The 15,980-nt window shown below is 32.4% G+C and overlaps 3 protein-coding genes across 3 annotated transcripts; all 3 read right to left on the bottom strand.

Annotated features, from left to right (window-relative positions):
* Positions 1–4,218: 4,218 nt before the first annotated feature.
* LOC108854022 (cytochrome P450 81D11) lies at positions 4,219–6,371 on the bottom strand. The gene is made up of 3 exons (XM_018627511.2): positions 5,820–6,371; positions 4,997–5,371; positions 4,219–4,914 (listed from the first exon to the last, which is right to left on the bottom strand). The coding sequence occupies exons 1-3, from the start codon at positions 6,318–6,320 to the stop codon at positions 4,312–4,314; spliced, it is 1,479 nt and encodes a 492-aa protein (XP_018483013.1). The 5' UTR covers positions 6,321–6,371; the 3' UTR covers positions 4,219–4,311.
* Positions 6,372–7,994: 1,623 nt separating this feature from the next.
* On the bottom strand, positions 7,995–10,307 carry LOC130511864 (cytochrome P450 81D11-like). Its single transcript, XM_057009636.1, has 3 exons — positions 9,758–10,307; positions 9,032–9,415; positions 7,995–8,734 (listed from the first exon to the last, which is right to left on the bottom strand). Exons 1-3 carry the CDS (start codon positions 10,253–10,255, stop codon positions 8,120–8,122), a joined length of 1,497 nt encoding a protein of 498 aa, XP_056865616.1. The 5' UTR covers positions 10,256–10,307; the 3' UTR covers positions 7,995–8,119.
* A 3,505-nt stretch (positions 10,308–13,812) lies between these two features.
* Positions 13,813–15,050, bottom strand: LOC108854023 (lysine-rich arabinogalactan protein 18). The gene is made up of 2 exons (XM_018627512.2): positions 14,406–15,050; positions 13,813–14,086 (listed from the first exon to the last, which is right to left on the bottom strand). The coding sequence occupies exons 1-2, from the start codon at positions 14,937–14,939 to the stop codon at positions 14,000–14,002; spliced, it is 621 nt and encodes a 206-aa protein (XP_018483014.1). The 5' UTR covers positions 14,940–15,050; the 3' UTR covers positions 13,813–13,999.
* Between the last annotated feature and the right edge of the window lie 930 nt (positions 15,051–15,980).

Here is a 15,980-nt window from a genome sequence, read left to right as displayed (position 1 = left end):
TTAAACAACCACTCTTCAGTAAAACTATCATAACTTGTTAAGTTCATAAAACTCTGAAACTTTTGAACTTTCTGAAAATTTTGTATAGTTATGTATTTAAATAACTCCAAAATCTCCCAAAATTGCTCGAAACAAACCATTTGATATGGTAATGACGTTTAAATACAGTTTAGGAATGTCTCAGGGCATTCCAAGAAAGTCTTATGACATTCCAAAGAAGTCTTATGACATTCCAAGGATGTCTGCTGACATTCCACAACCTTTTGTGCAATGTCCACAGATGGCTTAGGATATTAAATTTCTTTTTTGTCAAACGACCACTCTTCAGTAAAATTATCAAAACTTTTGACTAAGGACCCGATTGTCCCCAAACTGGTGGCATTAGAAAGTTAATCAAAATGTTTACTGTTTCTGAAAAGATGAGCTCAATATCACCATAGTTAGTTCTTAATCAATATATAAAATTCTGAAGATTCTGTGTAATTAAACATTTCAAAAAATTCAAAATCTGCCAAAGTTGTTTAAAATGTGTGGGTAGGGTAATGACGATCACATCAAGTTCATAAAACTCTGAAAATTCTAAAAATTATGTGCAGTTATGCATTTAAATAACTCTAAAATCTCTCAAAATTGCTTCGAAACAAACTAGTGGATACGGTAGTGACGTTCAAATACAGTTTAAGAACTTCTTAGAACACTCCAAAAAGTCTTATGACATTCCATAAAAAAATTTGGATATAGAGTGCAAATACTGTATAAAAAATTATGTGTTTTCATACCAAAACATTTATACATCTTTTATTAATTTAAGCAAGTTCCTCTAAAATTTTAAATTATATCACTTTATAATAAATAAAAAATCTCTTTTGAAAAATTAAAATCTTTTTAAATAAAAATATATCGTTTATTATGTCGTCAACGAAGAAGTATGAACGCCTCGTAAACTAATTTGATTTAGTTAGTATTACAAAATCATTAGATATGTGTGATATGCAAATTTGAAAACAAACATATTTTTATAAAATTTAAATACTAACTTATACACAACTCTTGAAACAAACAATAAAAAGACACACCTTAATATATAATGAAAATATATAAATTTTAACAAGAATTAAAATTTATTCAAAAATACACAATTTTTCAACAATATTAGGGTTTTTTCATGTAAAACATATAGGAGATGAAACTTTCATGTATAAAACTCAAGGGATTTAATTTTTCATTTTAATATACTGATTTATAGATATAAAATTTTAAATATTTATGAAATATTAATAAATAGATAAAAGCATAATAAAACGAAAATACATAAATATTTGTACAAAAAATTAAGAGATGCAACTTTCTATATATATGAATAGTCACAAATTTTAAATTTAAATGTAGTTATTTTGAAATGATAATTATATGAATAGTTGCAATTTTTCAATTTAAATAGTCATATATTTTTAATTTAAAAGTAGTTATTTTGAAATGATATATATATGAATAGTCACAACTTTTCATTTAAATAATTACATGTTTTCAATTTAAATACTAAATAATCACTACAAAAAATCAACTGAATTGCATCACTTAAATTATATCACATAAATAAATGATATTATTTTAAATTACTTATTTGTAAATGATGTTAATATTAATTAATTTTGCATCAGTTCAGTAAAATGATGTAATCTTTGATAATTTATATCGTTTAGCCAAAAGTGATATTATTCTATAAACCTATATCAGTTAAATAATTGATGCATTTATTATTTTGGTTAACATCACTAATGAAAATGATACAAAATTTACATCAATTAAAAATTGATGCTAATAAAAATTATATAACAATTTTTTTGTTTAACATCAGTTCAGTAAAAGCGATGTTATGTTATCTGAATTTACATCAGTTAAAACAGTTATATATTATTTACTTAATTTAAATCAATAAAAATAAGCCAAAATTTCAGAAAATCCAATATTAGGAGAAGAAATTACGATTCTTTTGCTTTAGATTTTTTGTTTTGTTTTGTATTTATAACTTAGTGGATCTTATTCTTTTAACAACTCTTAGTGGATCTTATTCTTTAACTGTTTTGCTAAAAAGAAGTTTTTCTTTTATCTCAACATAGCTTCTTCTTCTTCTATGTTTTTCAAATCTTCGTTTACCTCCCACTGTAACAGTTCATCAGTGTGCTTTTCTTGTGTTCATATCCCTTCCCTCTATTTCTTACAAGTCAAAAACTAAATGACCCATTAAGGCAATAATTTTTTCCTCAATTTCACAGCCTCATGTCTTCTTCGGCGTTCTCCGTATGCAAAAGCAAATGATGACACTTTACAGTTCTTAAACTATGTGATTCTCAGATTCTGCTCCACACTATCTACTACTCAGCCACTCCATTGTACAAATCCATGTATTTCTTTGGCTTCTTACTAAATCTTCCATCTCCATTTACAATTTTAAATCATAACTTTTTGATTTAGTAGTGATTCTTACTAAATCTTCTGATATTCTTTTTTTTTTTTACTTTTTAGGAGCAGTTATCATCAACATCAACAGAAGAACATACAGTGAAAGAGAAGAAAATCTTGACGGAAGAATCTCATGTGGAGATTTTAACTTGTTACTTTTTAACCTTTTTTTTTTGCTGAATTCATCCTCTTCATGTTTTTAGAGGATTTATATTTTTTCCAATATTGTATCTTCAATGGAATGAAGAAAAAGAAAAAAATTAATCAAAAATATTTTTATTTATTTATTTACTGACACAAATGTATCGATCAATAATAATTTAAAATTAATTATGTACAAATAATATTAATATTTTAAATTAATAATGGTAAATGATATAATTATCAAAAACGACTATTAAAAATCGTAATTTTAGGACTATTAAAAATCGTAATTTTACTTCATTTTTTATTAAGTGATATAAATACTTAAATCAGTTATATTAATTGATGTTAATAATAACATCATTTAAAAAAATTGATGTAACTGTTAAAATCATTTCTTGTAACTGATATATTTCGACATCACTTATATCAATTGATGAAAATATTTATTATTTTTTACATCAGTTATTAATAAAATGATGTATATTATTTGCATCACCATTTTCAAAGTCATTTATCTAAGTGATGCAAAATTATCTTACATCATTTATAAATAATGCAAATATACAAAATAAATGATGTTAAACAAGCTTTTTTTTGTAGTGAATACACAAATATTTAAATAAGTAATGAAAAGACACAATTTTTAACAAAAAAAAAAATTTCTATAAAAATTCATAACTTTTTAACATTGTCTGAGATTCCTATTATTAGTAGATTAAATGTCATTTTACTATTTTTTCTTGTTACAAAAATACTGTCATTTTAAACTTCTAATACAATTTTCACCTTAAATTAAATTACATATACATTGATTTTATAAATAATTTCATTTATTTCAAATATTATTAGTTGAATACATATAATAATAAGAACTTAAATATATTTCAATTATTTTCTTAATTTGTATGAAAAATATCAAAATGAATTCTTTATGAAACAGAGGAAATGGTGAAGGATCATATAATTAGTTGATATAAAGATTTTCTGATAACTAGAGGCGATTTTCTGATAACTACAGGCGAGACTAGAGAAAAATGCACACTCACATGCATATATCTAAACTTTCATAGATAATCTGTTTTTCTCTGCTATAATTTTAAATAATAATATGCATTTAATGCATTTTTCTCTGCTATAATTTTAAATAATAATATGCATTTAATGCATGCTTCTTGGAGCGTTGTGGTAGTTGATTTGAACTATATTTCGCATTGAGTTTAGCCTTACGTATACAACAAAGTATGGACCCATTTAATCGAATTGTCAATCGTGACTAGTTAGTTTCTTTCGAACTTTTGGATCTCTCTCGATGCATATCTCCATCTGCTGGTCCATTTTTGATATGCAATTTGGTTTTTATTTGTTTTGCTTGATGTTATTCTCTTTTTTTAACAACTCTTGATGTTATTCTCTAAATGAGTTTTTCAACACTATTATATAAATATTTTAAAAAATATTTGTGTAACTAAATTTTAATAATTAAAATAAATATGTCAATGAAAAAAAGATAATAGAACAAGTATTTTCAAGATCTCTTAAAGTTCTCTTTGGGGAAAATAAATTATAGTTCTTTTGTGACGTTTATTTAGACACATACAAGACTGCAAAAGTTAAAAATATTCACAATAAAAAGTTGTTATTCAAACATACACATTTTCTTAAAACAAAACAACAACAAAGGTGCATATTACAAGACAAGAATCAGATTAGTTTACCAACAATAGGACGTGCTTTGCACATGGTTCTCAATGGCACTAGTTTAGGCAATGTGGCTCCTTTGTCTTCGGTCATGTCCACAAGCTCATCACCAACCCTTTCCCACTCGAAACACTGAACCAAAGTTGCAAGAACCAGGCTCACTAACCGTTGAGCAAGTCCAGCTCCAGGACAAGCTCTCCGTCCCATCCCAAATGGCAATAGCTTATCAGCCTCTCCTGCTTTTTCAAATCTTTCGGGCTTGAATATCTCTGGATCTTCCCATAACTTTGGATCTCTCTGCATAGCCCACACGTTAGTCAACACCATCGTACCACGTGGCATATCGTACCCCGCCACTCTACAATCACTCGACGACAAATGAGGTAGTAGTAGCGGAACTGCAGGATACAAACGTAGTGTTTCCGACACAATCTTTTGGAGATAAGGGAGGTTCACAATGTCCGGTTCGTCTACTAACCGGTCGAAACCGATTTTTTCATCTATTTCGATTCTGGCCTTTTTAAGTACTTCTGGATAGTTCAACAGATTTGACATCGCCCATTCTAGTGTAACCGCTGTCGTATCTGTCCCTCCAATTGTTAGACTCTGCGTATATTGATTATTATCAAACATTATGTATACATTGTGTATATGTATAGCTTGCTTATTTGATTAATAGTACACTTACGAGTATGAGTCCTTTGATGATGTCATCTGTATAGTAATCCGGTTGGATTGCTTGGAGGGAAAGCAAGCGATCGATCATCGTTTGACCTTTTTCTTTATCTGCACGTTTCTCGTCGACAATTCTTTGTAAAAACGCATCAAATCTATTCCCCAAGTCCTTGATTCGCTTTTCATAATTGGTGAACCGACGTACAACCGAAAGATAATCAGCTGGGTTCCCTGCACCGGAGCTGATCACCACCTCGGCCACAAGTTGCCTCACAAACTTAGCTTCGTCGTTTTCTTCACCGTAGTATCGCTTCCCGGCCACCATTCTGATGATGTTGTTGGATGCCAAATTGCCTAATAATGATTTCATCTCCACCTCCACAAATCCCTGACAGTACCATTACAAGTAGGTGTAAACGTTAATAGCTAGGAAACTTGAAGATAAACATTGTATTATACTAAATTTTTCTTTTAACATGTTTGAAACGATTTAACAAAAAATAGTGGCTATGTTTTATTTATACTGTACTATACTATATAGGTGATGCATATGTATATAGTGACGAGACTTTCGGAAATAAATAGCTAAGTATTATATATACACGCAACGCAAGACTTGGAAAATTTGACAAAATAAAAGACTTGAAAAAAACTTTTATTTTCCTTAGAAAAAGGAATTAGTCAGTTGGCTAAAAGAAATAATTTGTTGAGATTAGTGGATTTTAATATATGACATAAGGTAGACGTTATAAGTAAAAGGTTGTCTCAGGAATAAATAAAAATATTATCACTAATCAGTAAAGTATAAAAAAGAATATAGAAAGAGGAAGTCGTACGTGGAAGGAGTCTTGAGAAAGACGTGAGATGAGCCGTCGGATCTCGTCCTTCCGGATATACAAAAACGAATTAAGTCTCTGAGTCGAGAGTAGCTCTACGGCGGCGATTCGGCGGAGATTCCTCCAGTGATCGCCGTAAGGTGCCGAGAGTAAATGAGTGGCGTCGTAGCCGACGTATTTGCTCACGATGAACTTGGGACGGTTGGCGAGAACAACGTCGTTATCAGTGAAACATTCTTCGGCTACGGAACGTGAGGTGGTGACATAAACAAGGCGTTTTCCGAGGCGTAGGTGGAAGATTGGAGCATCTCCGATGGATTTGCAGAGTGAAAGGAACCATCGGTGGAGTGGTGTCTTGAATAAGTGGAGGTGGCCGAGTACCGGTAAAGATATCGCCGGAGATGGTGGAAGTTTTAGTTTCCGGCTGGATCTTGTGAGCAAGAATCTGGTAGAGATGAAGAGAAAGAGAGAAGAGAGGATTAAAATTTGGATGAGGTCCATTTTTTGTTTTTCTTTTCTCCACGACTTTCTTTGTGGTTGTTGTTTTGATTCTTAAAGAGGACAAAAAGTGGTGTGGCCATCCATTCACGTCACCCTAGAAAAAAATATGTAATTATTATATTGTATATTGTATAATTTACTGGGTCTTCGCCCCAAGTTTATATATATTTTAAAACTGAATTCATCTAGATTTGGAAAGATCCGATCCAAAACTCAGATGAAAATTTATAATACTTGAATGGAGTCTAATTTCAAAACTCAGAAAATCTTTTATCCGAAAAAAATAATCATTCAGCTGAATAAGTATCTGAATGTCTATGCATAACTGGCTATGTAAACAAATAAAAAATAATTTGTTAATCATTTTAAATTTTTATCACAAATAGTATAATTTCTTTTAAATATATCGAATTATTATGTTAATATATAAAATAAAAGCTGTCAAAATATCATAGTAAATTTTAGTTAAAAGTGAGAAAATGATTGTAAAATAAAAAAAAAATTGAAAACAAATAAGTTTTGTTTTGTACCTCTGTAAGAAATGATGTTAAATTTTTTTTAGTAAAGATAATAAATAAAGTGGTTAGAATTGATTAAAAATAGAATGGAAATCTGTAAAAAGATCACTTAAAAATAAGTAACTATTATTTTGTACTGATATCCATGTTTCCAAACAGTTCTCATTTATACTTCTATTAATATTTTCAAATAGTTTTCATTTATACTTCAGTTTTAATAGATTATATATGATTTTAAAATATGACTATTATACATTTGACATGTAAAGCAGACTTTGTGTTCTAACTTCTATTTATTTTAGTGTTATTTCAACTAGTTTTATTTAAATTTTATTATTTGTTTATATCCCTAATTTTATCAGTAGATCACAACTCAACTTTTTGGGGTGAACTCTGTTATTCTTTCTTGGTCAATTCTCTACGGTATAGCTTAACAAATATTCCCTCTGTTTCATATTATTTGTCGCTCTAAGTTTATGCACATAGATTAAGAAAACATTTAATTTTACATATTTCAAAAAAAACGAAAGTTTTTTTTATACTTTCCCATAATTAATGTTGGGATTTGGTTAATAGTGCCAAATTGCCTATATTTACAGGGATTCCCCTCTAATTTGATTATGTATATTTTTATGCTACATTATTTAGTTGATAAGACTGTACAATTATAAAATTCACATAATAATACATGCTTTATTTGCTTACTTCATGATTTTTAAATGTTCCAACTCAAAATTCCCACGTTACAGTAAAACATATATTTCAATCCTGCAATTATATGTAGATCTATATATTGATATTCTTTTTTTTTCTTCTTTAGTTGATGTTACTGATCACCGTCGTAATCATCTTTCGAAGTATATAACAGACAAACCGTAGCCGGAACTGCTAAACATCAAAAACTCAAGCTGATTAGTGGAATATTTTACCTACAAAGAAATGTTGAGGCAAACAGTTCCGGCTTGAAAGTCGCGGGAGCATTCCACAGCTGAGGAAGTCTGTGCATAGCCCACAATTTCACCAATAGCATAGTTTTAGTTTTGCATGTTCCTTCCTCTAGGATCTTGAGATTACAACAGAAGAAGACGGTGTGGCTCAAAATTCAGTATCTGCCTAATTGATAGAGATTTACTTAGATAGACGTGGGGTTTCAAAACATCACAAACTCAAATCTTAGATTGAACAGACCGTAACTTGTTAACAACTATCAACATTGTCGGAAATTTACAGTGGATTTATTTAATGTTTTTTTTTTGGGAATCCTTGCAGAAAGTCCTAAAATCAAGCTCCCTCGTGGAAGATGTTACCAACAGAGGCACGTGCTCTGCACATGGCTTCAAGAGGCTTGGCTTTAGGCATAGTTCCTCCTTTCCTTTCACTCATATCCACTTTCTCTTCTCCAAGCCTCTCCCATTCCAAACACTGAATCAATGACCCAAGAGTCAGGTTTACTAGCCGATGAGCCAGTCCGGAACCAGGACACGCCCGTCTTCCCAACCCAAACGCCATTATCTTCTGAGATTCTCCTTCTTTCTCGAACCTCTCTGGCTTGAAACTCGTGGGATCTTCCCATAGCTGAGGATCTCTGTGTATAGCCCACGCGTTGGTCAACAGTATCGTCCCACTAGGCATATCGTATCCACCTACCTTACAATCTTCCGAGGCCACGTGAGGAAGCAGCATGGGGACGGCAGGGTACATGCGTAACGTTTCAGAGACAATGTTTTGGAGATAAGGCAGATTCGAGATGTCTGATTCGTCTATAAGCCTGTCTAAACCGACTTTTCTATCAATCTCATCTCTTGCCTTTTTCAATACCTCCGGATGGTTTAACAAGTTCGACAATGCCCATTCTAGTGTCACCGCTGATGTATCAGTCCCCGCTAGTATCAAGGACTGCAAATTACACACATACACCAAAACAAAATGTGACTAAAAATGATGTAATGAATAGAGTCAACAAAACTATTTTTTTATGTTTTACCAACACAAAAAACATATAATATAAATTGTGTTAAAAACATATAATATAAATAAAATATATAACAGCTAAATAAATAATTTGTTACTGCTAGCCTGATTAATTCGAATGGTTTTATACATGCTCCTAGTTACCGACTGACTAATTTTTCGAAAATTGCTTAAATTAACTACAAAGCTCCTAATTACCGTAGCAAGTTTTGGGATACTTACAAGCATGTTTCCTTTGATGATGCGATCAGTGAAGTAATCAGGCTGATTTTCTTGCAGAGAAAGCAAGTGATCGACCATCGTGTTGCCCTTCTCTTTAGCTTCCCGTTTCTCATCGACCAACCCTTGCAAGAACTCGTCAAGCCTACTCGATAGCTTCATGACACGTTTCTCGTAATCTGAAACCCAACGCAAGAACGGTAAGTAATCAACAGCGTTCCCGGCGCCAGCTAGAGTCACCACATCCGCGATGAGCTGCCGGACTTGTTTAGCCTCTGGATCCTCCTCAACACCGTCTCCATAGTAACGTTTTCCAGCCACCATTCTGATGATGTTGTTGAATGTTAAGTCGGATAACATTGACTTCATCTCCACCTTTGCAAATTCCTACATATTTATTAATGTTAAATCGATGAGACAGCCCAATAACAATAACGCAATGATGAAAATAGGTTCAGAGCTCACACTAAACCGAAAAAAGTGACAAAAAAAAAGTTTCTGAATATTTAATATTATAAAAATCAAAGTATCCAATCAGAATAATTTTATTTTAAACCATCAAATTATCCGAAGAAAAAAAAAACTAAACAGAACCAATCTAAACTAAATCTTATTTTTTCAAATATTAGCAAGTTGCTTATATTTTTTATTAGAATCGAACCAAACACTACAAGACCTGATCCGAAACCAAACTAAACTGGATTATGAAATTACAGAGAGCTCACTCACTTGTGAAAAGTTTCTGGAGAGACGTAGTATCAACCGCCGGATCTCGTCCTTACGGATAGACAAGAAGCTGTTGAGCCGATGATTGGAGAATATCTCGAGGGAGCCGATGCGGCGGAGGTTCCTCCAGTGGTCCCCGTAGGAAGCTGCGATCACGGTTGTGTAGTCATACGCGACGTGCTTGGCGAGGATGAAGTTCGGACGGTTCGCTAGGACGACGTCGTTCTTGGTGAAGCACTCCTCGGCGATGGAGTGTGAGGAGTTCACGAAAACGAGTCGTTTTCCGAGGCGGAGGGAGAAGATGGGAGCGTCGCCGAGAGACTGAGATATGGAGAGGAAAGTTCTGTGGATCGGCGGTTTGAGGAGGCGGAGGTGACCGATCACCGGCAAAGACCATGGCGGAGAGGGAGGGAGGTTAGGGTGTCGCTTGAGTTTCCTGATCAAGAATCTGAGAGTAAGAACGATGAAGAGAACTGTGAAAATTAGGGCTTTGGTTTCCATTATTTGCTTCTTTTCCCCTTGAAGATATTTTTGGTTTAGTCTGAAATTTTTTGTGGGGATTAATTAATAAATAAATAGACTGGAAAAGACAGAAGACAAATTTGATTTTAGTTTGACCAAAACTCTTTTTTTTTTTGCAATGTCACATGATTGTTGTCGGTTTATGAACGGGGGAAGATTTCAATTTGGCTTCCATCTTCTTCATGTTTGTAATAGTCAAAGTCTTGGTCTTCACGAAATATGGAAAATTCGTATAGAAGTGTTATGTTTCAATGTGATCCGCTTTAGGAGAGGATCGTGAAGATGGCGTTAGGGTCGTTGGTTCAGTTAGTGATTCGGTTTGAAAAAGTCAACAGCAATGACAAGAAGATAAGACATGACGTAAACTCCAGGGATGGCACTATGGCAATGCGTACGAAACATAAACAGTATCTTAAATATTTCCAAGAGCATGAGTTTATATATATATACATATATTTTTTTTTAGAGCATGAGTTTATATAATTTTAAAAATGGACATTAACAATGACAAGAATGAGATTGAAATTTGAGAATGCAATGATGTGTACTCAAGCTCCATTGGTGGAACGGTTTTTGAACGTGGGAGTGAAGAAACAGCTTTCAGGAACTATGTTAAGAATGATATATATAGTTGCTTAGTTAAAATATTATTTCAAATACATTCTCCTTGAGAGTTTAGCAGAGACAATGGCCATAATGGTGACCGTAGGAACGAATATAACATCAGGTATGAGTTTGATTAATTTTAACCGAGGAATATTATCTCCTGCTCTCTTAGCTGCCATAGGCGCTGGCGGAGATACTATTCCGGTGATCAGAGTGACATCATCGAGTTTACTTGACTTTACTTTCTTTGAAATCAACTCTATGAACACATTTTTCTTTTCTTCTTCTTCTTTCGCTTCCTTCCACCGTGTGAAACAAACCTAATCACTCAACATTGTTATTTGTGCTAAACTTATAGATAAATAATTACAAGTTTATTTGTGTGATTTTCATTGAGGAAAGGACTTCTTGCCTTTATTCCATCAAGGGTCGGAAAATCGAAGTGTCGGCCTGGTAAGGCTGAGTTGAAGTTGGTACACTCACGATCAACATAGTTATGCAAAAATGTACATAAAGAAAGACTAGTTCCAGAGCCCGTGACCATTTGTTATACGTACTAACTGTTCGTACGGAACAAGTATTATTTGATTAGGACTTAGGAGGACGATTCTCACTTAAAAATGTCTAAAACAGCAACGTGAAAGTCGTAGAAGTTGTTGATAGCTTTTTGGGTGAATTGTTTGCAGAGTGAACCCACACCATATTCATCATCGGCGTTGGTGGTATCCCTACAACAAATATTATTAAATATAGAGTATAATAAAAATCATTTTTAACCTAAGAAATAGAAGGAAAGTTATTAAAATATAATGAAATCGTTAATCGTAAAACCTTTTCCGAGAAAGCCCATTGAACCTCCAATAATGTCTACAAGTTAGAAAAATCAAATTGTATGTTTATGCATATTTGTATTGATATGGAGGAATCAGGTGCTTGGCTTATTTGAGTCTTTGCAAAGCCAAGAATCTCGAAATCTCATACACAATACCTTGGTTTAAGTATAACCTGCGCTTCCTAAAAGGTTAACAATTACAATAAAAGATCTTTTTAGCCTTTGATTTATACATTTTATTTTGGATTATAGAGAGCAATGTTGTGATTGATAATAACTAGATGGTTTTCTAGTTCTTATAAATTACTTATCAGATCACCTTACTTAATTTGAAAATGAAACTTTTGTCCAGATTCAACAAAACCTTCCAACCGTGTGACTAAGTTATCCAATGACAAACTTCATAAGAAAAACAACAACAGAAATCATTTTCTTAAAAGATGTTCTATTTAGTCGTGTTTATATGTTTTTCAAGTTTTTGAGATTATCTTTGCTTAATTTGCGTTTGCGTACTCTCTAGTCTCTACGAATCTAGTTCATTTCTTCAAATTGGACTTTTTATAAAAGCACGGGGAATAACTTGTACTCCTCATCCTCCTCTCTTTTGTAAATTAGTATTGGGAAACAAATAAAATTATATTTTTCTTTTATACGAAATTTCCTCTTTAGCTGTTAATGGTTATATACTATAGAACTACGATATGCGAGGACTCCGATATTTCTGTAAGATGATGATAGTTTTATAGATATCCTGCAGTTTGTTTGGTTGAAAAAATGTTTAAATGAGTTTCTTATCATATTAAAATGTACATGAAGTTAGCAGACTTCGCATATTACTTTATAATTTAATTTGATATACTCTGATTTAAGAAAAGAAGCTAGACTAGTGCTTAATCTTTTGTATTTGGCTAGATACTAACAAGCCATGCTTACTATTTGAATTTAACTATAACCTTATATATTTCTTCTACTCTGCTTAATATTTTGTCAGATGTCTATGGGATTTTTTTTTAAATTAGTTCGTTTAGAAACAAGACAAAAATAAGAATCTAACTACTTTAGATATATACAACAACAAAACAACAGTGTATATTATAACAACCTGTTCAGTAATAATTGTTAAGACATTCATTTATAGCAACTTGGCCACTCAAGTTAATTACTTGACAGGTATGAGGTATGGATCAAATTAATATTACCAACTATACCTTAAAGTGAAGGGACATAAGATCCAACTTAGTAGCTGACAGATTCATTTTCTCATAAACTGTACCTCCAACTGTTAATCCATTTTGAAAGTTTAAAGAGGTAAGTAATCGTAAATTTTGAGATTAATTGGTTTAACAATTTGTGCATCAGAAGAAACTAACCAAAACATTAGCTTGTTCGATGAAATTACCTTGTGAATGTAAACCAAGTCGGCGTTTATACGTATATGAAAACAAGAACTCGATTGAAAAAAAAGACTTGAATGGTTGGAGGCATCTTGAAATCTGATTAATGTATTAAGTTAAATGGGAACAATAAAAGGAAATTTACATTTAATCTCTTCAATCATTCGAAATTTGCTTAACAGATTTACATTTATTAAAACGTTAATGGAGGCAAATGAAAGAAGTCAAGAACCGACACCTTACTAGATCTGTCCTGCGTCCACGTAACTACTAGTAGCAGGCAAACTGTTTGTAACGCTGGTAAAAACTATAGATTTTTAGAATCCATTTTTCATCCACCACATGTTACACATATGCCAAAAACCAATAAAATCAACACTTACTGTTTTATTTTAAATAGTATAAACGCTCTTTAACAAAAAAAAAAATAAGTAGTATAAACGCCCAGAGTAACATTTATTGGTAGGGTTATATCCAGTGGTACTGGTTTGCTTGTTTTTCATAGACGTTCACATAAACATTAGTATTTCGGAGACTGAAAGGGCAAGTTCACAAATCACAATTTCAATACTATTAATCTTGAATCAAACTGTGTATGTGTCTTTTTCATTGAAGAAATAGGACCCATCACAAAAGACCATTGTCTGCTAAAACAAGAACAATCAATGTGTCATAACTAGTAACAGTATCATCAGATACATCACTGACAAATCTGAATTTTATTTTATTTTCAGTAAATAAAAATTATTATTTCCACACAAATAAAAATAAAACAAACGGTATAATCAATGAAATAAATACTCATTACTCAAACGTGAAAAGAAAGAGACAATCGAAGGGTTAAAAGAACAAAACTAAAGAATTAAGGGCGAAAAAATAAATACAAATAACTTAAAAGGCCATAACGAGAACGGCCCAGGCGGTTGCAGCCGCTCCAACCGCTACATTCCGCAACACTCTTGTGCTCTCTGCTCCGCTCTGCATTAATATTTTCGTATAAATAAAAAACAAATATTAGCGAAAACTGAAATAAATGTTATATATATATATATATGAATACATAAATGTTTGAAATGTCTCTAACAAATTTGTTGAACTAAACTAAAAATAACTATACCATTGTTGAACTAAATTAAAAATAAATATATACCATTGTTGAACTAAATTAAAAATTAATATACCATTGTTATTATCTAACTGTAGATTATATAAACCAAAACAACACTTACGTATTATATATCTACAATGTATATACTCGAACTTTTTGGTTCTTGAATTTAGTCTAAAGCTAATGTACCTGATCGTCGGCGGATGCGGCTGGACCGGGAGAGCTTGCGTCGGAGCTAGGGCCAGGAGCTTCTGTCGGTGGTGCAGGTGGGCTGTCAAGTTCGGGTGCTGGGGCCGGTGCTTGATGCTTCTTCGTCTTCTTATGCTTTTTTGGAGCAGGAGCCGGTACATCAGCGGCCGGAGCGGCTACTGGAGCGGCTACCGGAGCCGGAGGAGTAATTGCTTCTGGTGCTGGAGCTGGTGGAGAGCTAACTGGAGCGGAAGCCTTTGGTGAAGGAGACGGAGGAGAGCTCTCGGGAACTGGAGTCGGCGGTGGAGTCGATACTACAGGAGCCGGAGATTTTGGTGCTTCCACTGGTGAGGAAGCCGGCGTTTTAGCCACGGGAGAGGAGGGAGAAGTAGCGGCGGGAGGCTTGGCAGGGGAAGTAGTTGGAGCAGAAGGAGAGGCGGGAGATTTAGTAGGAGAGGAGGCAGGAGATTGGCCACCGACACCGGCGACGACAATGCAGAGCAATGCAACCGTTAAGAGGGAGTTACGTTCCATTGTGTTTTTTTTCAAGCTTTGATTAAAAGAGAGAGAGCAGAATGTATGAATGAAGATTTTTAACCAATATAGGTTCAAAAAAAAAAAAAGATTTTTAACCAATATTGTAGTGTTAGTGAAAGATAATTGTGTGTGTTTAATATATAGACAATGAGAAGAAATCTAGACCGTTGATTAAATGAATAGGTCACAGACAGATGTAGCCGTTGAGAACAGAACATGATATCTTGGATCAATTAATGTAGGGTTCAGTAGCTTTTCTTATTATTGTTTTTTCTTTCTTTGTTTTGATAAATAATATCTTTAAAACATCTCTATTGTTTTCATCTGTTTTGTTATTGCATAAATGAAGAAAACAAAAAAAAAGTTATTGCATAAATGTATGTGCAACTGGTAGCCAAATGAAGTGAGTACATTCTAGCTGAGATTAAAACTATGGATGCATTTTATTACTCCCTCTGTTTCTATAAGATCCATGTTTTAGATTTTTCACACTTATTAAGAAAAACATAAAATTTTAGTTACCAATGCATTGTTTTTATTAATTAACAATTCCCCAAAATTTTGAACCAATAAGATTTTAATAAATACAATTATATTTTTGGAAATATACAATTTTTCATTAATTAATGTCTTGAAAATGTAGAAAATGTATCTTTTTGAAACAAATTTTTTTTCTAAAACATGAATCTTTTAAAAACAGAGGGAGTAGTTTTCTTCTGTGAAAATATCATCACATATGCGATGATAAATTAACGAATTATAGTGTATATTATACCTGAGATTGAGTGCTAGATGCATTGGATAAGTATGGTGTGGGAAGATATGAGATTTATAGTTCAATGAATTTTAATGTACATTTTAGTTGAGATTAAAATTTAAAAATATATAGGTGCATTGAATTAGTATAATGTGGAAACACCATCACATGTGGGATTATTATAGTTGAATGAATTATAATGTCCATAAAAATATACAGTATATTGAAAATAAAAGGAAAAGAATCTTTGTTTGGAAGGATATAGAATGAAAGACAACTGG

The sequence above is a fragment of the Raphanus sativus genome, chromosome 4, assembly GCF_000801105.2.
Source record: "Raphanus sativus cultivar WK10039 chromosome 4, ASM80110v3, whole genome shotgun sequence".
In the NCBI taxonomy this organism is placed as follows: domain Eukaryota; kingdom Viridiplantae; phylum Streptophyta; class Magnoliopsida; order Brassicales; family Brassicaceae; genus Raphanus; species Raphanus sativus.
Note: the sequence above shows the minus strand (reverse complement) of the source record. Positions and strands in the feature narration are given on the sequence as shown.

Excerpts from the sequence above, each read along its gene's own strand:
- LOC108854022 (XM_018627511.2), bottom strand. The coding sequence starts at position 6,320 with ATGGACCTCATCCAAATTTTAATCCTCTCTTCTCTCTTTCTCTTCATC. Across the intron at positions 5,372-5,819 it reads TTTCTCAAGACTCCTTCCAC|GGATTTGTGGAGGTGGAGAT; the intron begins GTACGACTTCCT and ends TGGTACTGTCAG. Across the intron at positions 4,915-4,996 it reads TCATCAAAGGACTCATACTC|AGTCTAACAATTGGAGGGAC; the intron begins GTAAGTGTACTA and ends CAATATACGCAG.
- LOC130511864 (XM_057009636.1), bottom strand. The coding sequence starts at position 10,255 with ATGGAAACCAAAGCCCTAATTTTCACAGTTCTCTTCATCGTTCTTACT. Across the intron at positions 9,416-9,757 it reads TCTCCAGAAACTTTTCACAA|GAATTTGCAAAGGTGGAGAT; the intron begins GTGAGTGAGCTC and ends ATAAATATGTAG. Across the intron at positions 8,735-9,031 it reads TCATCAAAGGAAACATGCTT|TCCTTGATACTAGCGGGGAC; the intron begins GTAAGTATCCCA and ends TGTAATTTGCAG.
- LOC108854023 (XM_018627512.2), bottom strand. The coding sequence starts at position 14,939 with ATGGAACGTAACTCCCTCTTAACGGTTGCATTGCTCTGCATTGTCGTC. Across the intron at positions 14,087-14,405 it reads CCGCATCCGCCGACGATCAG|AGCGGAGCAGAGAGCACAAG; the intron begins GTACATTAGCTT and ends ATATTAATGCAG.